The sequence below is a fragment of the Triturus cristatus genome, chromosome 6, assembly GCF_964204655.1.
Source record: "Triturus cristatus chromosome 6, aTriCri1.1, whole genome shotgun sequence".
Taxonomy (NCBI): Eukaryota; Metazoa; Chordata; class Amphibia; order Caudata; family Salamandridae; genus Triturus; species Triturus cristatus.
In genome coordinates this window covers 1,484,874,826-1,484,902,086 of record NC_140589.1, presented here as the reverse complement: position 1 = coordinate 1,484,902,086, position 27,261 = coordinate 1,484,874,826, and the positions used below count along the sequence as shown (strand labels likewise).

Below are 27,261 nucleotides of genomic sequence, written 5' to 3'. Positions count from 1 at the left end.
AGTAGAGGTAGCCTCCTCCTAAATTCATTACCCCATATCTGGCAACATTTATTTTACGTTTTCTCTTGATCGCGGGAGGTGCCTCTCTTAAGAAGGATGGTTACCCATCATGACAAAAGGACAGCAAAGAGGAGAAAACTTGGTGTGATGCAAATTGCCATTATGTAATATGGACACTTATCTGAGTTAAGTGTGCCACATAAGAAAGGAATTAGGCCTGGATCGTTTTCAAAACTTGCATAGAACTCCTACTTCGATAATGTACAGTCGGCAAATTATCTAGATTTCACTGTCTCAATTTGGTACCAACAATTCAGGATTACATACTTTGTGCCAATGTCAGTACACTTCTGCATCATTATTTGCACCAACATTGGAACATACCAACCAGTGCAAAAATGTTTTGCACTTGTTGAGTAAAAAATAAAATAAACGTCAGCACAAGTGCAGTCCAAGTAATCCTGTACTGTTGGTGCAACAGTTTACCTGCATTGGGACAAACTAATTATTCCATCCAGTAATGTTCTTATTTCAAGTCTATTGTATCATTTTATCAGGTAGTTATCCAAATATAGAAAAGGCGTAGGCACTAGAAGTAGGGATGCTGAAGGCTACAACACCCCCAAAATAACCATGCTGGAGTTCATAGGGTGAATGATCGATAAATATGCGTTTAAATGTAGTTGTTTTTGTCACAGAGTCAAGTTTTAGGCTGTTTCGTCATACAAATTGCTGCTTATTCTTTTAACATGGAGTTTGGCGTTTACTTTTTTTTTTCTTTTCTGTGGCTGCGAAGTGAGGAGTTTGTGATGCGAACTATTTGACAATCGTGTGTTAAGTGAAGGGCTGTAGTTTGTTCATTTTTTTCTAACATTCAAGAAAACGTGAACTATACAAATATTTTTTTTAAAAACATCAGTTAAGAAAACACAAAAGAAGCACTTTCTTTTGTAATTCTGAAGTATGATGGAAGCAAATATTTTAATAGTGTTTAAAGAAATCAAGACACTTAAAATGATAAATATTTGCTGAAAACTGATTTCCATACATTATCGTTTGTGCGCTACAGTATAACTGTATGTCTTTCAAATGTAGTGGCCATTTCAGTGGAACAAGTGCTGTTTGCGAATGACAGTGTGCTACCACGCCATGCTTTAGTGATATATATTTGTGACAGTGTGCTCTAAAATGCAACACCAGCTACATATTACACCCTTACCAGGCTCCTCTACCTCTGAATGACCGCGGCTCACTTGCAGCACTTGTTCTTTGCCTGATTGAATTTTTGACAATCCCTATGACTTCGGGGACGTGGCACTGATGGCAGCACTACACTTAGGGGAGAGGATGTAGCCTTAGGGCTAGAGTGGTCGACCTCGAAGCTGGGCAAGTGGGTTCAAGTCTCGGCAACAACGCTCAACATCCTGTGATTCTGGGCAAATCACTTAATCTCCCCGTGCCTAACAAAAATGAATGTGTCCTTCAATCTGTAACGAAACTGGTGCTCATGTAAAGCGCTCTGATACCCGATGTTTCGGGTCTAGTTCACGCTATATAAAACTCTAAAAAAAAAAAACATTGAAAATTGTTCCAGCACCACTGAGGAAAGCAGAGGGCTACCCAATATATTAGGAACACATTTATTTGTGGGCGTTTTATTTAGCCTGACTCCCTCAAGACTAGTCGCTTTTAGATAGTCATGTTCACATAACAGAAGTATTAATTACACCTTCTTTCTTCTGCCTGGCTGTTTGTGTACAAAGGTGGCACTTTGTTTTCACCTAAATGCCAGATTAACGTTTTCTTGTTTGTTTATGCATAAACTTTGTCTGCTTAAAAAATGTGGGCCTAGTCTTGTATTTTCGTGTTTGAAATAATATGTATAGTGTCTGGTTTTGCTGTTTGTTTTGTAGGAATGACTATAGAGGAATCTTTCGATCTAGAAGCCCTGACTAAACATCATTCCCTGTTGGAAAAGAAAACGCAGGAACTTAAAGCAGGGCTTAAAACAAAATACGTTTCTGCTCAGGCTAAAGCTGACCTCGACCAGGCGCTGGAGCTTGTACTGAAGGAGCGGGAAAAAGCTGCCTCGGAAAACTCACGGCTGAAGCTGAGGTACTGTAATGCGTTCAAACTCAACTGAGTGGGGCCCATGCGGACAGGTCCGCCATCTTGTATGTGTAGGCTAATGAGAATGACACCTCCTTTCTTTATCTTTGTACTTAGATATAAGAGGGGAACCATGATTTATGCAGCAATCGCCTCATGGAAACAATCGGACAAGAGGAAAACGCTGCCGGATTACTTATACAAAGTCACGACACTGGAAGATGCATCAAAAGGTAATTTTGGGGGGAAAAATACGCATAATTTAAAAATCAATTAAGGTTAAAATAAAATTGCCTGTTACACACAGTATTGACAGTGCTTATGTCTATGAAGTAAATGTAATAATTCTTAAGGTGCATGTTTTGATTTGCCATCAGCTCATCGCGGTATTGGTTAATGTTTCTAAAGACTGCACAAGCCATACCAAATGCTGAGAGTAAACAAAGAGGCATGGATAAACACTGTGTGATTTGCCAGTACGAATGTTTGGGTGAAATATATTGAACCTCTCTCTCTTTAAAACTCTAAGTCAAGACAATTGACAGTGTGCACCAAACCAACATAATTTACTCTTTCATTTTATCCTCAACTAAGTTTTTGGCGTAGCTACTGTTTCATGGTCCCTGGTACACGGTAGTATATGTCCCCCTTGGATGCTGTTTGAATGATAAAATACAGCAATAATCAGGGTTCCGTGGGCCCTGGTGCCACTGCGCCTCCTGCACCAATAGAAGCCACATCCCTGTTAGTTTAGTCTGAAAGTGAACAGAGTCTGCGGGCCCTGGCTCAGATATTAAAGATGGTGTTTTAACCAACTGGTCAAAAGGAAGTGGGAATCATACTTAATTAAAATCACAAATTACAGACCAATCTATGTCTTGAAAATATGCGGGTTTGAGTTATTAGTCCCAGAGAAGGCAGCAATGCGTCCTTATGGCAGTAAGGCTATGTAGGATGCTGGTTTAGTATTTGGTGCACACTTATTAAAGTGGTGCACATTACACAAATCCAGACAACCCTTATGGTGATTTAAGTGGTCTTTGATAACCATAGAAAGCTCTCAAAGTGGTAGCTGTGGAGAGCAGCCTGCAGACTTATCTTGAAGGAGTGTTAAGCAGCTTATTTTACCAGTTTTATCTGTAGTGTGAGTAGAAGAAAGGAAACCACACAGTTTTTACCAAAAATAAGTCTATTTATCCCTCACTCACTCACTATCCCTATTACATTGGTATATGTCCTATCCGGCGATATCAACACAATACACAAAAATACCTATAAAGCAATCAGGTAAGAAGCACAAAATACAGTGGCCTCCAGTGGAGACCAAACCATATACTAAGAAAGTGGAATGACAACTACAGGGCAGGACTGGACTTGGACCAGAAGACCCAGAGGAGCCGGGGACACAAGAAACCACCCAAGGTAAGTACCCAGGAACCCCACAGAGGCTGTGTGCAGAGTGGTAACACAGCTGCATTGCCAATGGAAGTCAATGTAGAAGTCGCCATTGCAGTTTTGAAGAAAAGGGACCCTTCCCAGAGGACGCCAAAGAATACCATTGGAGGACGAAAGGTTGGAGAGCCACCCCACCCGTGGACGCCCCAGGAACCAGGTTACCTACACCAGGGAAGCCAGGTGCATAGAAGCAGTTATTTTTAAAAAGTACATTGCCTGCGCTATAGTCCCCACAGAAGAATTAGACGGGGCTGAATACCTCAGATTTCATTTTGTAGTCTCTGCACATCAATCCTTGGCCGGAGTATTAATCTATAGGCCGCCTGGCCCTGCTGGGAAGTTCCTCGAGTCTATTAGTGACTCAATTTCACCCCTTGTCTCCAAATACAAGCACCGCTTGGTTCTAGGTGACTTTAATATCCTTATGGACAAACCAGCAGAACAGGAGTCCATCATGCTGCGGGAGTCATTGGCTATTTTTAATCTACTACCTTATGTCCATCTCCCTACACATGAGAAGGGACATACATTGGATCAGATTTTCTCCAATGTAGAGATAGAAACAGACGTGCCTCTCCCCCTAGTATGGTCTGACCATAACCTTTTAGGCTTTAGAGTATGTAAAGGGATACATTGCCCTCAATCCTATGGGAAGCCTCACCCCATCACTTCCAGACTTTCCATCAGATCACTCCAGGAGACCTGAGTGAAGCTCTCAGTCACCATCCGATCTCCCTTAGTGGCAACGTAAGAGTGATGTACTCTGCCTGGAGAATTGGCTCCAGCTACGCTCCTGGCAGTTTTCACCTCTTGCCTCTCCCCCAGCTAAATCCGCTAGAGTTTCAGCCCCTTGGTTTACGGAAGCTCTCAGGAAGAGCAAAAGTGCCTGAAAACGACTGGAGAGGGCATGGCAGAAAATGTTTAATCCCGAAGATAAAGAAATAAAAAAAATTCCCTTAAGGTCCACTATAAAAAAAAATCTTGAGGGAAAGATACATTTCTTCTCATCTAGAGACAGCCGGGAATAAAAGTAAAGAAATCTTTAAAATAGTGAAATATTTTTCTTCCTCTAGGGCGGCCGACAGATCTTTTACTCCCACCTGTGAATGGACAAGCCATCTTGCCTCATATTTTTACGATAAAATCAAAACCATTCAAGATTCCATTGAGGATTCCACCCTGGCCATAGAAGTGAACATAGGCCCTCCACCTTCCGTCTCCCCTGAGACAGGTCCATCCCTCACACAGTTTCCCGCTATTCCTTTCGAAAAATCTTTGGAGATTATGAAATCCCTCAAGTCTGGCTCTCCCTCTGACCCCTGTCCAGCCAAAGTGCTGTCATTTGTAGCAGCGATCATTAATCCAGCCGCCAATATGATCCTCCATGCCTCGCTGAATAATGCCCATGTGCCGGGCAGTTTAAAAAATGCAAAAATCCTCCCACTATTAAAAAACCCCTCTACAGACCCCTTGGTGGCATCAAATGGTGGATTTAGGCCCAGATCTCTGTACTGGGGTGAATGTATGACATTGTTCTGCATTCTGTCCATCAATAGTTCTTTTTGCATTCCTCCTTGCTCCCTTAGCTGAGTCATACGGTGCGCCAATAATTTCCTACGCAGATGATACTCAACTCTTGTTTACATTTGACAAGGGTGAGGAGTTTAGAGGCAAGGAGATTAACAAGTGCTGGACAAGGGTGTTCACCTGGCTAAAGCTGAACCAATTAAAGTGCAACCCTGAGAAATCCGGGATAATCTTCTTTGGTTCTTCATCCTGTGATGTTTGGCATCAATGGTGGCCTTTAGGCATGTCACCCCCTATAACATCAGTAAATACAGTTAAGAACCTGGGGTCAAGCTTGATGACACTCAATCTATGAAAGCTCAGATTCAGACAGTAGCCGGATCCTGCTTTGGCCTCATAAAAGTGCTAAATAGTTTTCTTCCCTCACTATCGATCACTCACAGGAAGGCAGTAGTCCAGGCTCTCCATGTCTCTAGGCTGGATTACGTTAACGTCTGGTACCTTGGCCTCCCCGAATATCTACTGAATAGGCTTTAGGTAATCCAGAATGCAGCAGCTAGGGCGATTCTCATGTTAGGACCCAGAGCGTGGGTCTCTACTCACATAAAAGCTTTTCACTGGCTGCCTGTTCGAAAGAGAATCTGTTTCAAAGCTTTGGTCTTGGCTTTTAAAGCTCTACATGATACTGGCGCCCTTTATATAAGAAAGAGAGTTCAGCACTATACCCCTGGCAGACTCTTGAGGTCTTCCTTTCAGCAGTTAGCAATTGCCCCCAAGTTCTCCCGCGTCCGTATGGGTGGCCGCTCCTTCCAAGTTCGGCTGCCCGTCTGTGGAACTGTCTGCCTATGTCACTCAGACGGGTGCATGATTTACTTACCTTTAGCAATCAGCTGAAAACATGGCAGTGACAGTTCTGCCCTGAGGTCTTTTAGCACTCTTCCTGAGTAACTCTTCCTGAGTAGCTGTGCGCTCTATAAGTACCAATTTAACATAACATAACATAATAGACACTTAAAGGTTGTTACCGGGAGTACAGGGGGTTCCCTAAGGAGCCCCCCAGTAAATGGGATCATACTTCAAACACTGGAATCGATGTTAGGGTATGATTCGAACATGTTTGATACCAAACATGACCGGGCTAGGTGCAGCCACTGTATAGTTAGACATCTCCTAATGACTTATGTCCACTATATGCCTAGAAATAGCTGACCACACTTATGAAGCCTGGAGAATCGACTCTGGGGTTTGTAGGGGGTGTCCTGCTTATACAGGGGCACCAGCGGCGGGTGGTATGGTTCACGGGGTCAGCAGGTCGCGCCGGGTTCGTGCATATATTTTTTTTAAATTACAAAAAAATAAAATTAACTTACCTTTGTGCCTGGTCCGCGTCTCCGCTCCTGCTCTTCTCCATCTCGGACGGAAGCACAGCCAGGCCCCACTGATCAATCACAACACTGCAATGCAGCGTTGTGATTGATAGGCACCCAGGCACCCCTGACTAATCACAATGCTGCATTGTAGCGTTGTGATTGGTAGGCACCCAGGCACCCCTGATCAATCATAATGCTGCAGTGCAGCGTTGTGATTGGTTTTGAGCGTCTTGGTTGGACGCTCAACCAGGGAGTGGGAGCCTGGGCTTGTTCTCCATGCAGACTGTAATTCTGCCTGCATGGAGATCGGGAAGGCAGACCAAACAGTCATTGCGCACTTAGGAGTGAACAAACCACTCCTCCCCTGCTCCGAGAGCGGAACAGCCCCACCCACCCGCCTGCCCGCAAATGCAGCATGAAGCATTATATGATAATAACTTAAAGTTGGGCGACGCTCCTCCGTCATGCGGAGGAGCTGCCACTGCATGGGACATAAAGAAGAACACGTACACCACATCACTATATATGATGAACTAAGACAAGAAAGACATAAAACTAGCATACTGGCATGTGAACCAAAGTCTATGCTCATCTGTCACCAAATGTGTGCTGGAAAACTTGCGTATTTTAAGGTGTGTTTAGTACAACTGAAGATGTCACTAGTTGCTACTGATATTCCTAGAAATCGTAATCCCATAGGATCTCCTGTTGGCAAGCTCAATACATTGATTGGTTACAGTTCTTGAAGTGAATTAATATGGTCAATTATTATCAGTTACTAGTTATATATTTATAGCACTGATTTAGCTCTTTAATTGCTAATTTGACATCATCACTGGAGTGCTGCTAGATTCCTAAGGGAATTTGCGATTTTGTGAGGCTATTAGTAGATAGGTTTATTCTGCCTGTTATTGGGTTGTCCACAACTTTGTGACTCTCCTGATGACATGAAAAAGTCGTGTCTCTGCTAGCATAACCAAATCAGGTCAATGCGAACCCACCACAGTGTTCTTAAACAGGGCAAGATAAGATGTCTGTTAATGCCACAAGTTCAGCAGACATTTCTTTACCTACTGTAGGGCTGAAAGCCTTTACAGTTTGGGAAATTTGCATAGGGATGCAGACTTTGGAATGCACCATGGTCAACCGCTGGCCTTCAGAGAGGTGTTACGTAAAGTAGTGCTACACATGTCAGTAATCTAGGTGCATAAATTGTGCACTTTGTCCGCTTCTATTCAGTTTTATAAAACGTGATGCTGCGCTTATAAAGGCTCCGGGCTCGAATTATGTAATTTATTTACTCTTTTTTAAATAAATATCTTCATTTTTTTGTTTTTTCAGTGTTTCTTAAACGATACAGCAGAAATGTATTTATTCTTGAACACTGTTATCAAGTCTAAGCTCCAGGGTGGTAGCTCCTGAATTGCAGAATGCATTGAAGCTACCATGCACTGAGGGAATACGTGGAATGCCTTGCCTGCACCCAAAGGACGGGGGCAAAAAATTAAAAAACTCCTATCTCCCCTTCACAGCCCCCTCCCGCCACTTATACTGGTGTTAGACGCCCTTAGGGTAGCCATAGTCAGCTATTTTCTCCTTCCTGTCACATATTATTTCTGACCGCATACAACATCCTGTAGGGAGCACACCCTTACGTTTATATTATCGTATATATTATACGTGTTATTTTTTCCTTTTGTACTGGGATTCAAACAATAGCTAGCAGTTGTATCATCATCTCTTCGTAGTTATGCAGCTTACGATGCACCATGCAAGGTCTAAACTGGAAACATGTAGCCTATCTTGATACTGACTATTGTAATACTGAACATTATTCAAAAAATATTTAAAAAATATATATACTCTTGAACACTGTTTGCGTCTCATGATTTTGGGTATGTGTGTCGCCCATGGTGCATGGAATGTGCAATCCCTTGACACTCGTACAGAGTTGAGTAATATGGTGATGCCCATGTTACTGCCCTCGGTGCCCTAGCAAGTGGACACATTCGAAGCAGCATTACGTTTTATCATTCAGTCGCCAGAGTGTTTAACATTTTAATTAAGTAGGAATTGTTACAAAAGGAGGAAACTAGAGTTATTTTTTTGTAAAGATTAAAAAACATAAGGTGTTTTCCAATGTAATCCTACAGAGTCGCAAGGTTGCAGATGCCGGATGCCGAAAATGACATTACAAAGAAATTGGAGTTATAAGTGGGCTGGGACATATAAGTCAAACTGTTTGGAGCATAGTGAATATTTTTATCTAGTTTCTAATGAAGGATTTTGACCAGACATGTTGTGCAGAGCGTAAAGGCGGTGCTTTATATAGGTCGATGGGATTAGAGACTAGAATAACCATAAAATGACCATACATTGAATATTGTGCTAAAGAATTATTCGTTCAAAATGATATGCAGCTTGCTGTGATATTTTATGGATTCAAGTCTTTCTCCATGCCTCGTACCACGTTAAGGTTTCCAGATATGATCACGAGGTTCAATAAACATTTGATACTTAATGTGTCTGTGTTAATACTCAAGTGTAATTTGTATCATGACCGGTTTAATTGTGCTCTTAATCCCTCCTCATCTGATATAAAACTTAGAAGATGACCAGATGCCTCCACGAGTATTTGACGATGATGACCCTAGAGTTATCAAAGAAGCTGATGATTTAATGGATTATATCGAAAGGTAAAAACAACCTTTGGCTGGTGTTCTGTCATAATATAATGCCTTGTGTAAAGTCTGTGTGTAGCAGAGCTAATGTTCTGAGTCTTAAATGTGTCTACTGCGAATTTAAATGTATTCTGAGTGTGGAAACCGTATGCATCACAGTACTGAGTCTGGTGCTTGCACGCAGAGATGCACACCATCCAGGCCACATTGACTTAGATCACATTGTTATTATTATTATTATTATTATTAGGATTTGTATGGCGCAACAAATCATCCCCAAGGGGATCTCTCGGCGCCTGGGTAGCAGACTACAGATTGAAAGTGATCATTAAAACATCCAGGTTTTCAGCTGTTTCTTAAACTGAGCTCAATTGGAACAGGCTCGAATCTCATCTGGCAGTCTGTTCCAGTGGGTGGGGGCTAGATGGGAAAAGGCATGACCACCCATTTTGGCTTTCCTGATTCTCCGCATGTAAAGCAGTTTCCGATTACATGGTCTCAATTGACGCACGGGATGTAAGGTTTTAGTTTCTTCATTAGGTACGCGGGGCCCGTCCCTTGAAGTACTTTAAAAACTATATACAGGAGCTTTAAGACTGTTCTCTTCCTGATAGGGAGCCAGTACAGTTGTCGCAAGAGAGGTAGTGTCCGGGTTCGTGCAGGTTTGTTGAGGGCAAGACCCGCTGCTGTATTTTGGACTACTTTCAGCCTTGATAGTCCCTTGTTCCTACTAATAGGGAATTTCCATAATCTAGTCTACTGACTAGAAGCACCTGTATAAGGGCCTTTCTGGCCACAAGGGGAATCCATGGGAAGATCTTTCTCAGCATCCGCATTATGCCAAAGCAGGTGCCTGAAACAATCTTCACATGCTCCTCCATGGAAAGTTTATCATCGATTATGATGCCCAGGTTCCTCGCCTGCTTTTTTGGTAAAGGAGCTTCCCCGAGTTCTATAGGCCACCAGTCAGCGGACCACAGTTCCTCAGCTTTCCCGAACAGCAGGATATCCGTTTTATTGGAGTTAAGCTGAAGGAAGTTCTTACTCATCCATGTGGCTATTTTTAGCATACAGGTCTTGAACTTTGCTCTCATCACCGCGGGATTTGTCTCAATAGGGACTATCACCTGGGTGTCGTCCGCATACGAGATCGTCTCAAAACCGCATGATCTAATGATGGTAGCCAGAGGAGCCACATAGATATTGAACAAGGTAGGACTTAAGATGAATCCTTGAGGGACCCCCTTGTCCACTAACGTAGTCTGTGACACAAATGTGTCCCATTGGACACATTGTGTTCTGTCGGTCACAAAACTTTGCAGCCAGTTTAAGGCCATTCCTCTGACACCAGTCTCTCGTAGTCTGTCTAGAAGGATTCTATGAGAGATGGTGTCAAAGGCTTCCGACAGGTGTGACATTCTTATTGTGTCAGTTACTTCAGACAAAGCAGACTCGGTGCTATGACATGCCCGGAAGCCCGACTGGGAGGGATCAAGTAGATTATTTTGCTCTAAATATCCCGAGAGTTGTTTGTTGATCAATGCCTCCATAATTTTAGAGCAGCATGGGAGAAGAGAAATCAGTCTATAGTTTTGCAAGTCTGCAGGGTCAGCTAGTGCTTTTTTCAGCAGAGGTTTAATATGCGCCTTCTTCCACTTAAGAGGGTACGTGGCTGTGGCTAGTGATATATTACAGACTTCCGAAAGTGAAGAAGACAGGACCGGAGCAAGTTCTAAAATAATAAAAGGAGGGGCCAGGTCTAACGGAGAACCTGATTTCGTGTGAGCTAATAAGGACACTACATGCTCTGCGGTAATAAACATTCACTTCCGCATACGGAGACATTGCAACAGACTTGCAGGCAGCAAATCATGAATAGATCAACACTAAGACACTCACGCCCACACGCATAGATCAACAGACCTGCAGGTGTCCATGGACATAATGGTACACATATATACAGACTAACATCTAAAGGAGACTCACACAAACACACACACGCACAAAACACGCAGAGACACACAAAGGCACAAACAGACCGACAACACAGAAGCAGGTTCACATAGACAGACAGTTGGACTGACTGGCAGTTGAACAGATGGATGAATAGATAGAAGCAGGATTCATATCCTTACAACCTTTTGCCCCTCTATTGAGTAAGTCAGATTCAAAGCGGAGCAGAGTCAAAACCTATTGACTCCTTCACCTGTCCTTGGAGAAGTAGCTTCTGCTAGGTAAAATATTCTTCAGTTCCCATCCCTATCCAATTGTCGAAGTGTAAACTAAAAAATGGTGGAACTGAGAGCCAAACGATTTATAAGGGCGTGATATGGGGGGTGGACTACCTCACATTTGCTTTTTCTATCTACTGGACTTAGTCTGTTCTCATTCAGATTCTCTATCCAGCCTGGAAGGGATAATACACAATAGTGAACAATTCTGATGATGCCCTAAGAATTAGTATGTAGTAAGTGGAAAATCACAGCAAGGCCTGTAGTAATGCGTGTGCAGTCTAAGAGCACTTGTTAAGGAACGCAAACATAAGGCCACGTACTAATAACTACTGAGTGCATGACGCAGTATGAGATGCTGCAAGTATTTTCCTTAAACTTGATGACACAGTAAATAAAAATAGATGGAAGGTGGAAAAGTAACATTAGCTGTTGTACAAAGGGTGGTAATCTGTATATTGCAGCTTCTCACCTCTCAGAATGAGTGGCAGGAAAAAAGTAAACCAAATGATTTCAATAAGTGCCTGTATAAAGACAGCTGGAAACAAACAGCAGTACTGAGTAAGCGAAGGTGAAGCTCAGGGCCATGCTGTATGCCATGAGGAGGAAGTAATTTGGCTGAAAAGATGGAACAGTCATTTTATATTTGCTGACACTTTCAATGCACCTAACGCAGCCCAAGTGACAGAAATGTGATATAAATACACCCGTGAGGTGAACTTTACCATGTATGGGTAGCTCTGTTCAGCAGTGATTCAGCGGAGACCATTGAAAGGGAAATGGAAGTAGAAGGAACTAAAATACCATTACCAACTACGAAGCCCATTGCTTAACCTCCATTTAGCAGTATTCCTAAGCTCTCACCGAGCTGGAACCCTTCTAACATGCATCCTGAAGAACACCCGAAACTCCCCAGCACCACCCACCTGAACTAAACTCAATCTCAATCTGGTCCTTAACTCTTGAAGAAGATCCTTGTAGAGTCGACCTTGGAAAGCTTACATTTCCTCACTCTATGCTGCACTCTTAATTACCCAGGAAAGCTCACAGAGTTTGAGTCCTTTCGGCACAATGAGCATCTGAGCTCCACCAGAGCCCTTTTCCTGGCTAATCAAACAGAATGGAGCTCTGAAAAAACCAGAGTCGCATCTCCCGAAGCAGTATTGTTTTCTTCTGAATTGTTTTGCATAGGATATGGTATTTGCGGTCCACAAATGTCACCATAAGCAACATACATCATACATCTGACTCCAATTTTCAAGGTGTGGGGGTAGATGCATATGCCTTTCTCTCCACTTCATCTGCTCCACTCTGTTCTAAACCCATCATGTCAAGTCAGCCAGCAATTCCACTATTTTGCCAGCGAGGGCCTCTACTGAAATCTCTGCCGGAATTCCCAGCAGCCCCAAGAGTGGTGCCTCTTCATAGGTTGTTAAGTAGTTTATTGAATTTGGTGAGTGTCACCATGGCTGATCAGCAGTGATAAAGTGCCCAGAGTCCTAAAACCGCCAACAAAAGGTCAGAAAAAATACAGGAGGAAGGCACAAGGTTCTGGGATGGCCCTGCAAAAAGGGACAAGTCCAACAGACTTCAAGACTACATGCAGGTCGACTGTGATCCTAGTTAATTTGTGACTTCTCTGGAGTCTGTGCCTCTCTCGCAAATATCTCAGCTGACAGCAGGACCAATGCTTTCTCAGCCATTTCTAGACTCTCATTAAAGGGAGTGGCTGTGGGAGGAGTGGCATATCGGTCAAGTGGCCCTCCGTGCACAGACTCTGGTGTTGGTTGAATCCTACCACAGCAGCGGTCCCCTTTAGCATTATAAAAATGTTAAATAGCTTCAGTCAGCTTGTAAAGCTTTATGGGGCAGCAGAGACAAGTGGTTAGGGCATCATGGAACCAGGCAAACAAACAGTTTGGGGAGGAGGGGGTCAGCAAAGCGGCCCCTCCTGCACAGGCAGTGGTTGGATCCTAACCCACCAGCAGTCCTATTTTGCAGCACAAGTTTAGAGCTGTGCGTGCAAATGTTAAAAGTAAATAGTCTCTTATAGAAGAAAGTTAAAATCCTGACCTTTAACATCAATATTTGACAGTATATTTTCCCAATAAAATATGCCATTATAGGATATTTGTATGATGTTTTTCTAGCACATGAAGCCAGAGAAGAAATGTTCTGAAATATATCAACATTCCAGGGAATAAGTTTATAGCTAAATGCTCACCCCTTCTCCTATTCATTAGTACTGTTAGACTTTAATGAAAAATCCAATTTTGGTCATTCAGTTTTATATGCCAAAAAGCGGGTTTGCTCTCAGAGTTAAAGTAATACAACTATATCCCTTTCCTGGTGGAGACAATGTAATTCATAGCCATGGGCCAAAGTCATATCAAACTAGAATTTTGTGCTGATCACATCTGCACTGAGTTTTATTGCACTCTGTTTTAGAAAAAATCTTTTCCAAAAATTATTTGCCAGGAATTGCAAGTATTAATTGTACTTCTAAGAGCTCAGTGTGTTATTCTTTATTGAAAAATACATTAATGATGTATAACTTGAATTGTAAACTGTTTAAACTTTTTTATGAAGAAAATGATGGGGTCAGCTGACCACCATGTCTGTGACTCGCAAAAGAGTTGCAATTTGCGATGCACAATTTTCTTGGTTTTCTTGGTTGTACATCTGGCCCTATATCTCCAGAGCCCTCCATTGGATCATTTTCGTCCTAGTGGCTAAATTCTTATCAAATACAAATAGTTTTATAAATTGGTGTCAGATTTTTTGAGAGTCATGCCGATTTCTGCTTCAATTGTTTTGGAGCTGTTTAAATGCTTAACACTTGTTCCTCCTGCTACTCAGTGCCACAGCCACCCAAGATTTAGCTGACGAAACCCAAGAGTCCTAAAGGGGTTGGTAAATGTATTATACGGTCAGGTTGCACAACCATACCATAAAATACACCCGATTTCGTCAGAGGCTCATACTGGGATAGATAGTGTTTATGTTTTGAACTATATTAACAATCATTCCAATAACATAGAAACCCGTGTTATGTTCATATTTGAGTCTCCTGCCCTAGCGGGAAGGCCAAAATGGTGGGAGTGCTGTGATGGGTATTAGTTTAGCAGTATTGTCTCACTGTACTCCAAGTGGGGGATTCCATACCCAGTCAAATGTGGTTTGTTGATCATTCAGTTTATGCATGAGACGTTCATGAGTCGCTAGTCTCATGAGTTAAGCTGTCCTTTCTCCAGTGAGTGGGTCATAGATCTCTAGTGCCATAAAATGCAAATTTTAGCAGTGGGTAATGCTGTGGCTGTCCATTTCTTCAAGTGAGATATAGCGTGGAGTTGTTTAATATAGCCAACTTTGCTGATGGCTGGAACAGGTAAGTGCTAGTTTCCTTCAGTGTGTTCCAAACTTCCTGCTAGTAGCCTGATAGCTGAGGACACAACACTATATGTGAATTAAGTCACATTTTGTCGCCTCCAGGAGAGGAGAGTCCTGCCCTATGTAGTTTAAATAAGGTCAGTCCCTCCTATGCGTGATTTAAATGTAAGTGAATTTGAGCCTGTTTCAGCAGTTTACTTTTATATGGGTTCAATAAGGTTGGATACTCTTTCTTAGAATATTCCGTGTCTATTGTTGTCTGCCAAAGGGTCCTCGTTTCCAGAGGACAGCTTCAGAGGGTGGTGAAGATCTCAAGGTGCTTTAGGAATCAATCGTTTTTATTATATGGAAGTCAGGGCAAATTGACACAGCTTCTTGCCAACATCCATTGGCCAGCAGAGCGAGTCAGAGATAGCAGAACACAGCGTTTAAGCCAACAACCCGGAGGCCGGCCGCATAATGAGCAAGCTTGCTGTATGTTGAATGGCATCTTCCAAGTTTGCGGAGATGAGAGAAAGTAACAAGGAAAGATAGAACAAAGGGGAAACTATATCAAAACAAAATCCCACCCAAACCCTTGCATCCCACCCCCACCCCTTCCGCACCAGTTGTTGCCGCGCTATTTGGATCTAAGCCTATTATTCATAGGTTGGGGAGAGCATCACACTCCTGCCGCCGGTGCCTGATCTGTAGCTAGTCTCTCCAGAGGGAGCAGCTTGAGGATCTGCAGATATTTAGGACAGGTAACTTCTCCCATATCTTTAGTCAACAATTGTAAGAAGGGCGCCCACAATTTGGCATATTCCCTCCCTTTGCCCTCTATGCCAAGGGACATGCGCTCCATAGCTAAGAGATACCACAGGCGATGAATCCAGTACAGCATGTCAGGTGTAGATGTCGTGCCCCATTGAGCCAAAATGACCTGTTGAGCTGCCAGCAGCGCTAATGCTATTTGTCTACCACATATGGATTTCAATGGGAAGACCTTGGGGTGAGAGAGGCCAAGGAGGGTGTACTCCAGGGAACGAGGCAGGGAGATACCAAACGCCTCATCAATGTTATCTAGGACCTCCGCCCAGTAACGTTGCAGCTTCGGACAGTGCCACAGCAAGTGGGCTAATGTGCCAGACATCCCACAGCCTCTCCAACAAAGGTCCGTTTTGCTTTTGTCCCAACTGTGGATACGGACAGGGGTGTAGTACAAATATAAAAAGACTTTAAAAGCGGACTCTGCCCCAGCAGTGTTGTGCACGTTGTGGTGTGTTCTGTAGAGGGTGTGTTCCCATTCCTTAGAGGAAAGTGGTCTACCTAGTTCCGTTTCCCAGTGGACCTGTGCCCTAGTGCACTGCTCAGTGGGACCCGCAGTAAGCATGGCGTACAATTCAGATATGAGACGACGATCGTCATGTTTGCAAAGTAACCATTTTTCGAACGTGGTTAGGGATCTGGGCATTTGGGGATAATTGGAAGGCGCTATGATCCAGTGATAGATTTGCCGATGGGGTACTTGTCAGTGGCTAGGAGGCTGTAATCTCGCTTGGGCTGTTCAAACAGGGCCAGCCCTTCTGTGTCAAAGAGGGACCCTACTCTTTTACAACCCTCCTCCCGCCACTGCTGAAGCACCACCGATGCCTGTCCTGGAGGGAAATCAGGGTTATCCACGATGGGGGTCATCGGTGATGGAAAACAAGTCCAGCCCTTCCTAACAGCCACCCTGTCCCAAACCCTGAGCGTCGGGGAGGTAACCGGGGAGGAGTAGAGACCCCAAGCCCTGTGTTTCCGAGGTAACCACAATTCCCTCCAAATGTTAATACCAGCGACGGACTGGTCCATGAAGTTCTAGTGTTTGCTAGACAACGGCCTGTTCCATTCTACTAAGTAGAGGAGGCAAGCTGCCTGATAATAGCCTCCGGTCAAGGGCAGACCCAGTCTGCCTTGAGCCTTCGGGCATGCCATCTGATTGAGTGAGAGACGCGGTTTCTTCCCGTCCCATACAAACTTATTAATGAGAGTCTGCAATTGTTTTATCGCCCGAGGTGGGGGTGACATAGGGAGCATCTGAAAAAAATAAAGAATACGCGAACGGATTGTAATTTTTACCTCTGCAATCTTCCCGACCCATGCTAGGCGCAATCGTGACCAGGCGTCCAGCGCCTTGGTTGTCTGCTCCAGTAAAGCCATATAATTGAGCGTAACTGTCCGGGCGATGGTCGGAGCGAGTCTAATACCTAAGTACAATATGTCACTGTGTGTCCATTGGAACGGAAACTGCCGCTGTAAGCTGTCCACTAGTTCAGAGGGGAGCGTCAGGTTCAGAACATTGGAATTATCCAGGTTGACCTTAAACCCTGACACGTCTCCGAAAGTGGAGAGTTCGGCAAGCAGGGCGGGTAGGGTTGTTTGCGGCTGCGTAAGGGAGAGGATGACATTGTCAGCGTAGAGACTTATCATGTGGACGTCTGCCCCAAACTTCAAGCCCACTATGCATGCGTTCGCTCTTATACGTTGAGCTAAAGGCTCCATATAGAGCGTGAATAAAAGTGGGGATGGGGGCACCCCTGCCGGAACCCTCAAGAGATTGGGAAGGACGCTGACCTGCTACCATTGACCCTCACGAATGCCGTGGGTGCACAGTAGATGCACTGAATCCATTTGATGAAATTCTCTCCAAACCCGTAGCAGCGCAGGGCCTTGAATAAATAAGTCCACGCCACCCTATCGAATGCCTTCTCATCGTCTGTAGACAATAAAAATGCCTGCCTGCCCGATCATTGTATGCTATCAATAAGGTGGAAAAGTCGTTTCGTGTTGTCCCCTCCTTGCCGCGTAGGAATAAAACCGGATTGGTCCGGGTCTATTAAGTCTGCCATGAGAGGATTTAGTCTGGACGCCAAGATACCCGCAAAAAGTTTTGCATCTATATTAAAGAGGGAGCTAGGTCTATATGATCCACAGTCCCGTGAATCCTTTCCGGGTTTGAGGATGACGGAGATCGCTGCCTCTGACATTGAGGGTGTTACCTTGCCTGTTTCCAGAAAGGAGTTAAACAGTTTGGTTAAAAAGGGAGCCAGCTCCCCGCAAAATGACTTATAGAATAGGGCCGAGAACCCGTCGGAACCAGGTGATTTGGCCAATTTCAATCTGGAGATAGCCGAGATCACCTCCTCTATTCAAATCGCGGAGTCGAGCGCCTCCGCCGCGGTCTTGGGGAGAGGTGAGACCTTACAGGAGTTCAGATAAGCACATGGATTCTGCGCTGGTGGGTCCTGCCCAGTGTATAGAGTGTTATAGAACATGTGAAAGGCCTCTACTATCTGTTCATCTGCACTCCGCTCTTCCCCTGTGTGGTCCCTTATCAAACGTATATGAGTCGCTTGCGTCCTGGCTCGTAGTCTGTGGGCCAGCATCTTACCACATTTATAGCTGATAAGTTATAATTTGTGACAGAGGCGCAGAAGGGCATATTCTGCCCTGTCAAGGTGTTTCAACAGGTGCCTGCGGTTCTCTAATTCCCTCCAGACCCTCGTGGGCCCCAGTGCGTTTGTGGATCGATTCAAGTTCCCCCACCTCTTTCTCTAGATCGCTGCATTTTTCTTTCCAAAGTTTGTTATATGTCGCGGAAATAGCAATAAATTCCCCCCCTATTACTAGTTTCAGGGCCTCCCATACAGCCGATAAGGCATAGAACCTACGTCATTGAACAGTAAGTAGTCTTCTATCGTATGCTTGATTCGGTTTACTGTATCCGCCGAGTGTAAAAGATTCTCTCGCAGGCGCCATCCGGGTGGAAACGTCAGCGATCCCTGTACAGGGATGTGAACTGTGATAAGGGCGTGATTCGAGAGAAAGCGGGGCTCTATCGTGGCCATGTGCAGGCAATGTAGTAGGGAAGTAGAGGCCAGAAAGTGATCTAGCCGCGCATAAGTCTTGTGGGACGCGGAGTAATATGTGTAATCCCGCTCCGCGGGGTGCTGCGTGAGCCATACACCGTGTAGCCCATTGTCCCCCAACCACTCCCGTGCCTTTGGAGAGAGTGCCCCTGTTTGATGTGTTTGGTGTCCATACCTGTTCAACTCTGTGTCCATTACAAGATTAAGGTCCCCTCCCACCAAAATTGCCGCCTCCGGAGAAGTGAGAACTTCAGTGAGGGCTGAGAGGATGAAGGGTTCGTGGTGTGTATTTGGAGCGTAGAGTGACGCTATGGTGAGGTGGGTCCCGCCCCATCGTACTCTAATTGCTAATAAGCGCCCCTTTATTTCTGCGACAGTTGCTATGACCTTACCCGGGAAATGTGCCCCTAGGAGGATTGCTACGCCATTCTTTTTAGACGGGCCCATTGACCAGAACTGTTATGGGAAGCGCTTATCGCGCATACGTATGGTGTCTTTGGAAAGGAGATGCGTCTCTTGAAGGAGACATATGTCGCCCCCAGCATTTTCCAGCAGGGATAGTACTGCTGCCCTGTTCACTGGGTTGTTTAGGCCTCGAACATTGAGGCTGACTATCTAAAGGTCTTTCCCCATCCGTTGAGTGTAGTGAAATATCTACCAGGGTCACTAACATTCAGCTACCAGACCCGTGCTGAATTAAGTGCTCCCTTGCCATCCCACCCAGGCAAATAGTATGTGCTAACTGGTGTGCAGATCCCCTATGAAAAACTCCAACAAACCCAACCCCAAAAGAGAAGCTCGTTGTCAAAACAGATATCAAACGGAAAATACGATCAAAGTCCGTCAGGGTAGGAAAGATCCGGGGGGTCATGGCTCGAGCAGCTGCCCAGCCCATAGTGGTCTGATTTGTACCCACCCACCCGCGGAGAGGTCATCAACAATCTTCCTAGGACAATCCCCCCTGTCCCTCCGACACCCATCTAGGTGCCCATCTCTGAGAAATCAGTTGTATACCTCACGGGGTGTTCGGAAGGTCCGAAGGTTGTGACAGTGAGGAGTACACAGCTTCTCTTTCTTTTTCTCTTGTTGCCTGATCAGGCTTTAGGATGGATGATGCCTTTCCCACTCGTTGCCATCGGGATGTGCGGCCGGCGCCATGCTCTCTAGGCGGGTCCGCCTGTTCCGCTGGTGGTGTATTCTCATGGCAGAGGACGTCCAGAGCCTCGGCAATAGAGCGGATCTGAAGCAACTTCGCCTGGTGTTTAAAAACAATGCGAAAAGGATGGCCCCACGAGTAGGGGATGCCCTTCTCACCAAGGTGCGTGGTTACCACCCTGAATTTTCACGGCTTGAGTAGCGTGAAGCCGCCAAGTCTTGGAATAGGGTTGGTGTTCGGGCCCGAAACTGTATGGGTTGGATCTCCCTCACCTTCTTTAGGATGCATTCCTTCAATTGGAAATCGTGTATGCATACGAGGATGTCTGGTGGTGGAGCTTTGTTGCCCCGAGGGAGGCCCACTCTATGAATTCGGTCCATCGCCTCCGTCTCTCCCAAAACCTGCCGGAACAGCTCCTCAACATAGGCCCTGAGGTAGTCTCCTTCTTCTTTCCATGCACGCCTCTAATCCGCACGTTGTTCCGCCGAGAGTGGTTCTCCAAGTCTTCGGCATGGGCCTGAAGATCAAGGTGCTGCTCCCGAAGGCACAGCATATCTTGCTGCAGTTGGTGGAGGTCCTCCTCCCGGTTGACATCATGCTCCTCAAGCGTGGCCACATGTTCTCTAATCTCGTCTACGTCCCTCCGCACCTCCCTGAGGTCTGCTGCGAGCTGGCCCCTAAGCTCCTGAATGTCCTTCTTTATGGCAGCAAAGCATTCCAGCTTGAAAGCTTTGGTGGCAGGGGAGTCGTCGCTATCTGTCGTATCCGGGTTTTTCTTTCCAACCGCGCTGGCTGACCCCGGCTGCTTCGTGAGTAGCTCCTTCAATGACTTCTCCCTCTTGTTGCGTGCTGCCGCCATGTTGGAGGAGCCCAGCAGTCGGCGCCCACCGTAATCTCGATCTGTAGCAGCAGCTCCAAATGCTCTGTTTGTGCTAGAGGGGGTGCTGAGCCTGTGGAATCCATAGCCTCTCTCGTCTCCCAGCGGAACAGTGTGCTCGCCTTCCGTTTGCGCCCCAATAGAGCTGCCCTAGGGCTTCAGGGCAGGTAAGGGCCACGGGCCTCCTCAGATCTGAGCCCCAAGGGGAGTATCAACCACGCACCGCTGGCCAGACTCACCATTCGGCGGGGGAGGAGCGCGGCTGTTCCCGAGCGGTTCGTAGGGGCACTGCGTCGGTGGGGCTCACACAACGGCGGAAGCGCCGGCTCTGGTCCCCGGGCTGACACACCAGCAGCGGCCGCAGCCCCTATCTCTCCGATGCTCCAGTTGGGCAACCGGTCAGCTTAGCTGGGAGCACCGCTCCCACAGCGCACTGCATCCGCTGATCCACGGACCACAGAGTCCCGCCACCAGGCTACGCCACCCAGCACCCGCTGCCCGCTTGCCTCTCTTGCTCATCAAATAGTCCTCTGACCCGCGCTGAAGCGGAGTCCGGTGCCTCTTTCTCTCCTGGCCTGGAAACTCGGCACGTGGGGGCTGTCAGTCCGCCACTCCATGTCGGCTGCTCATCGGGGAACTCCAGCCTCTCTGCACTGCTCGTCCGCTAGTCTTCCCACCACAGAAGTCAGATCTGTCCATTAGCCGGGGCCGTACGCCCCGTCGGAGGTCCACGGCAGGAAGGAGCACGAAATGGCACCTGCTCAGCAGTCTCTGCGGCAGCACCGCTCTTCTCCACTACCACTCACTGCCGGTCTGCTTTCAGGTAGGTACCTCTCCCTTCACAGCTTTCGTCCGCCAGCCTCCGAGTTGCAGAGCGCCGCAACCAGGCCACATTGCCACCCAATCTGCACATGATCGCCGCTTCGCACACTTGCGGTACTGCTAGGCCGCCACACCCAGCCGGCGCGGAGTGCCTTTAACTCAGAGTTTCTGGTAGGGAATCTCGGCCCGCCGGTGCTACTCGGTGCGCCAGAGTCGTTCGACCCCTGTATGCGAGCAGAAGGTCCCTGAGTTAGGCGATATAACAATGCTTAAACTTGGCGGTGTCGGAGGGACACGATCCTGCGTCCTACCTCGCCGCCATCTTGGCCACGCCCTCTCAAGGTGCTTTAACGTGCTGATACTATCCCTTTTGTTTTGCTCCATTGCTCAATGTAAGTAAGTATTGGAGAGGCAGAGAGAGGAAGTGCGCATGTGGCCAGCTGGCCAATGATGTAGTGTCTAAATGGTCTATATTTTCATTGGTGGGATTGCGTCAGATGGATTTTGATGTTAAGATCATCAAAATATTTAATGGTATCTCCATTCACTAGACTATCCACTGATTTGATGCCCTGAGATGTAGATTCTCGCCATTTGAGAGTTGACCCTCTCACTGTCATCCCGATGTTGTGCCAGATTAGTGCCCCACTTGTCTACGTATATTAAGTTTCTCTTGAGCCAGAGTCCATGAGTCTAGCATCAATCTGACTGCGGGGGATGGCAGTGTACCATGTGACTTACATTTGTAGTATTGCCGAAAGAGGGGCATTGTTCCATGCCTGCCTCGCTAGTGTAGTCCTCATTGTTGGTCTTTGTAGCCTTTAGCGAGGTATGTGAGATGTGACAGATGAGGTGCTAGGTGGTATGAAGACATGTTAGTGAGTCTTACCTCTCCCGATTTTGTGTCTGTTTTCAGTTTTGAGGGTTTGAGTCTGAGTTTCTGGCTTGCCCTATGAAGATTTTTATGTGGTTTCTGATTGCCAGTGAGGCAGGTATCGAGAATGCCAGCACTCCTAATACCTAGTTGTAACATGATGCCACTACCATTTTGATGATGTGTATCCTGGCCCATACAGACAATTATAATGATGTCCATCTGGGAAAGCCATTAAGTGTTTTAGCCATCGGTGCTGCAGGTTGTCTGTGGCCATGTTTGTTAACTATGACTCCTATGTATTTTAAGTTGGATGTCAGCCATCTGAACCCGTGTCAGTCAACCGCTGCTCTTGCGGTGTTATCATTTTATATGAACTGACATTAGTCTTTTCAGATACTGCTATTCAGAATAACAATTGGAATGAAGGCCAAACATGTGAAGGGGTTTCCACTGGCACAATCGCCCTTTACATCTAGGGAAAGGCGGATTTGGTCTCTATGATGCATCCCTTATGAAGCGTGGCCAGTAAGCCTTGTCAGTATAGGAGGGGAAAAGGCTTGAGGTCAATTGTTAAATGTCCCTTTTGCAGTCGTGACCTTCCCATATAGAGGGAGTGGGATTTGGTTGTGGCCATATGCAGGTTCACATCTCCTCAGATTTACAACGCTCCAGCCTTGATTTTTTTTTTTTTTTTTTTTTTTGAGAACTTTTATTAACCATAGTTGCATCAATTGGCAATGTACAATTCTGCGACATAGCATCAGGTCAGCAATGTTTGAGTACATACCGTCAAATGTTTAAACACAGCCGTTTAGCCGACAACCCGGAGGTCCGGCGGCGGAGCTCAGTTGTACCTAGATAGAGGATTCAGGTGTGTACATTGCGTGTAAGCGAATCGGTGGTGCTTTTCTGTTATGTGTCGCATTATTTCTCAGCTAAAAGCGCATTGTCCGCGTGTGAGGGGGGCGCTTCGTGTCCGCCCGCTGCGCAGCATTGTCAGCTAGCTCCTGGGCTCACAGAAGGATGTGTGCTGGGTGCTGGGTTGTCCGTCAAGCGCCCTGATTTGTGGGCATCGGAGTCCCGGTGGCCCGCGTGTAGCGTGGGGTGGAGCACGCCAAGGAGGTTGCAGCGTAGTTCGCAAGGGTGCGCGTGGCGACCGTTGCTATGGTGGAACACATGCTCTGCTAGGGAGCGTAGTCAGTCGCCGAATTGTGTCCCGGGTGTGCAACGTAAACTTTAGGGATCAAGGTCAGGGTCGAGAACTCGGGTAGGGGCCAGAAGAAGAAGGGTGAGGGGGGGGGGGGGGGGGGGGAAAGTGGAGATCCGCGTGCAGCAATGTGTGAGGAGATAGGGGCTGTCCAGCAGAGCGTAGCCGGCCGTCCGGGGGGCGCGTCGAGTGGCTGGTCGTGAGGGGGGGGGGGAGGAGAAGAGGGGGGGGGGTTCGTCAGTGTGCGCGCCCTCTCGGGTAGCAGCGGCGGTAAGTCCCGCGCGTGCGCCAGAGCACAGCGCAAGAAGTATCCGGCAGTAGTAGCCTGCCGCGTGGTATGTGAGACGTGTCTGGGGAATATGCAGGTCGAGGGGGCCAGGAGCGAACCGCACCAGGGTCTCAGACATGTTGCCAGCGATCGAGTAGTATATCAGTGTCCGCCTGGTGTTTAGGTTATCCCACGGGTTCGGCAGGCCGTCTGAAAGGTGGCGAGGAGGCCATCCCAAAGGTGAGCGATGGGGTACTGCCTGAGTCCCGCAGTTTCCTCACGGAGGAGCACTGCACTCTCCGCCTGCGCCCAGTTGACGAAGGATGCCCTCCAGTGCCTGATGTGCGGAGGGGCCGTCGCCTTCCAGTGCTTGGTGAGCAAGCGTTTGGCTGTAACAAGCCCCATGTCCCAAAAGCGCGCCTGTACTCTATTCGCTTTTGTGCGCTTGTACAGGCCCAAGATACACGCTTCCCACGTGCGTGGCAGCCGTCCATCCGCGCCGCGCTCGATCAGTGACAGCACGTCGCTCCAATACGTCTGCACGTCCGCACAGTGCCAGAGCATATGCAAAAGGTCCGCTCCTGATGACGAGCACCGTGGGCAGGCGGCATCCGTCCGCAGGAAATATTTATTGATCTTCTCCGGAGTGAGATACGCTCGCTGCAATATGTAATATTGTATGAGCTTGAAGCGGGGGTTGCGTGGAACGTTAACCGGGCCGGCCAGTATCATCGCCCATTCTTTATCTGTCCAGTCTCTGCCCCTGTCCGTCGCCCAGCGTTCCCTTAATGTCGAGGTGGTCAGTCGTGAGTGTGCGAGGAGTGCCTGCACTAGCCAGTGTATGACATGTGCGCCATTGCCCATAATATGCAGATATTGGATGAAGGTATGCGTCGGTAGCTCCGTCGTCATGTCGCCCCAAAAGGCCGAGAGCGTCTGCATGAGGGAGGCATGCAGGAGAAACTGTCCTGCCGGGAGCGCCGTGCCGTCCGTCAGGGTGGCAAACGTCAGCAAGTCGCCGTCCTCATACAGGTCACCTAGCGTATCTACACCTGCCTGTTCCCACCCTGCCAAATGGGCCTCCGTGAGGGGTCCCGTCGGGCTAGGCATGCCCAGTAATGGTAACTCCGGAGCGTACGGTGTGGTCGCGCGCGTGAGGCGAAGGCACCTCTGGAAGCACCTGCGCGCTACCGCCAGGTAAATCTGGGTGGGGCAGGGCGCGCGAGTCAGCGGATGGAACAGCGCGTGGACTTGCGTCCGCGTCCAAGCATTCGCGTGCGAAGCAGTGTCCTCTAGTTGCTTGCCGCTCAGCCACCCCGCCACCCATTGCATCTGCGCTGCTAGATAATATAGCTCCATATTGGGGACCGCTAGTCCCCCCGAGTCAGCAGGCATGTACAGTTTGGCCAGTGCTACCCGCGGTCTCCCCTTGTTCCAGATGAGGGTGCGCAGCAATACCTCCAGGTCGCGCAATATTCTGACGGGCACATGCAAGGGCAGGTTTGCAAAGTAGTACAAGAGGCGGGGCAGCACTATCATTTTGGTCAGTGCTACCCTGCTAGGCACGCTGAGGGGCAGGGTGTTCCAGTAGCTAACCTGCGTGCGCACGGACGTGATTGCTCTGAGGAGATTCCCATCTAGGACGTCCGCCGGGGACCTGTAAATCCGTATCCCCAGGTAGCGGAAGGTGGTGGGGTACCACCGCAGCCTGTCTCCTCCCAGGTGGACGTCACACTCAGGTGTCTCCGAGCCAAAGGGGTAGGCTCCCGACTTGGCCCAGTTGACCCTCAGGCCCGACAGTGCTTCGAAGGTGCGGAAAACGTCAGCGAGGGAAGCAGGGATGACGGCCATGTCTCTGACGTATAGCAGCAGGTCATCTGCATATAGGGACACCGTGTGTAGGCCGTCCGGCAATGGGATTCCCCATTCCAGTCCGTGTGCTCGGAGTGTCGCAGCCAGGGGTTCCATTGCCAGTGCAAATAGCAACGGCGACAACGGGCAACCCTGGCGGGTGCCTCTGCGGACTCGGATGGCGGCCGAGAGGATGCGGCCCGTGCGGACCCGGACGGTCGGCTCACTGTAAAGCAGGGCGATCATGGCGTTATAGCCGCCCCCCAGTTGGTATTTCTCCGTGACTGCCCTTAGGTATGGCCACTCGACGGAGTCGAAGGCTTTCTCCAAGTCCAGTATCAGGCATCCCGCCCTGGGCCACTGCCGCGTGGCGTATTCCTGTACCCGGAAGAGCCTGCGGATGTTGTGGGAGGTATGGCGTGTTGGGACGAACCCATTTTGGTCCCGGTGTACAAGAGTGGGTACGTGAGGGGCCAGCCTCCTAGCCAGTGCAGAAGCAAGGATCTTATAGTCTGTGTTTAGTAGAGCCAATGGACGGTAAGAGCCCACCCGCGTGCCGTCCCTGTCTGGCTTAAGTATAGAGACCAGCGTGGCTTCGTTCAATGTTGGGGGCAGGGCAGCTCCCTCCGTCGCCGCCGCGTACATGCGCAGGAGCTCCGGGATTAAGATATCCGAGCCAGCCTTGTAAAATTCAGCCGGTAGCCCGTCCGGGCCCGGAGTTTTCCCGTTGGAGAGCTGAAAGATGGCCTCTCTAAGCTCGTCCGCCTCCAGTGGAGCGCCGAGTTCGTCTTGCTGAGCGATAGTCAATTGCGGCATCGGCAGAGGGGAGAGATAGTCTGTAATAGCAGCGTAGGGAACCGCGAGTCGGGAGCGGTACAATGCGGTATAGTGGGCAGTAAAAGTGTCATGGATACCAGCTTGCGTGTACTCCAGTTCCCCACCCTCGCCCAGTATAGCCGTCACCGGCTGGGAGCGGGCATCCCGCGAAATCAGCCACGCTAGAAGCTTGCCTGGTCTGTCACCAAGGCGGTGAGTCCTCGCCGAGTGTGCCGCATAGTTGACATGGCGAAGTCGCTCCAGGAGACGTGCATGTTCCGAGCGGGCGTCCTGCAGCGGGCCCTCGTCTCCCTCCGCCGCCTCCTCCTCCCGCGCAAGTAAACTCGTTTCCAGCCTAGTGAGATCTCCCTCTAGCTGGTGTCTGATCTGCCCCTGGGTGCGCAGACAGTGACCCCGTATCACGGCTTTGAAGGCATCCCACTCCACCCTCGAGTCAGTTGCTGTGCCAGTGTTGTCCTCGAAGTACTGCGCGGTACGCTCGAGTAGGGCAGCGCGAAAAGCCGCATCTAGTAGCAGCGCTGGCTGCAGGCGCCATGTGGGGACAGGGGGGTGTGGGTGGGCCCAGGCTACGGACATGAAGTGTGGATTGTGGTCTGAGTGTGTGCGGCCCATGTATTGCGCGTCCGTCACATGAGGTAGGAGGCCTGTGGATACCATGAAGCGGTCTAGGCGGACGTATAAGTCGTGAGCGCCAGAGTAATAGGAGTACGACC

General features: G+C 47.9%; 1 protein-coding gene across 1 annotated transcript in view; it reads left to right on the top strand.

The window, feature by feature from the left end:
* CLHC1 (clathrin heavy chain linker domain containing 1) overlaps positions 1-27,261 on the top strand; it is a 189,091-nt gene that overhangs the window by 58,861 nt on the left and 102,969 nt on the right. The window contains exons 5-7 of the mRNA XM_085612605.1: positions 1,914-2,115; positions 2,227-2,342; positions 9,070-9,157. Coding sequence (XP_085468731.1) covers positions 1,914-2,115; positions 2,227-2,342; positions 9,070-9,157 — 406 coding nt within the window. The remainder of the gene's footprint in view (positions 1-1,913; positions 2,116-2,226; positions 2,343-9,069; positions 9,158-27,261) is intronic.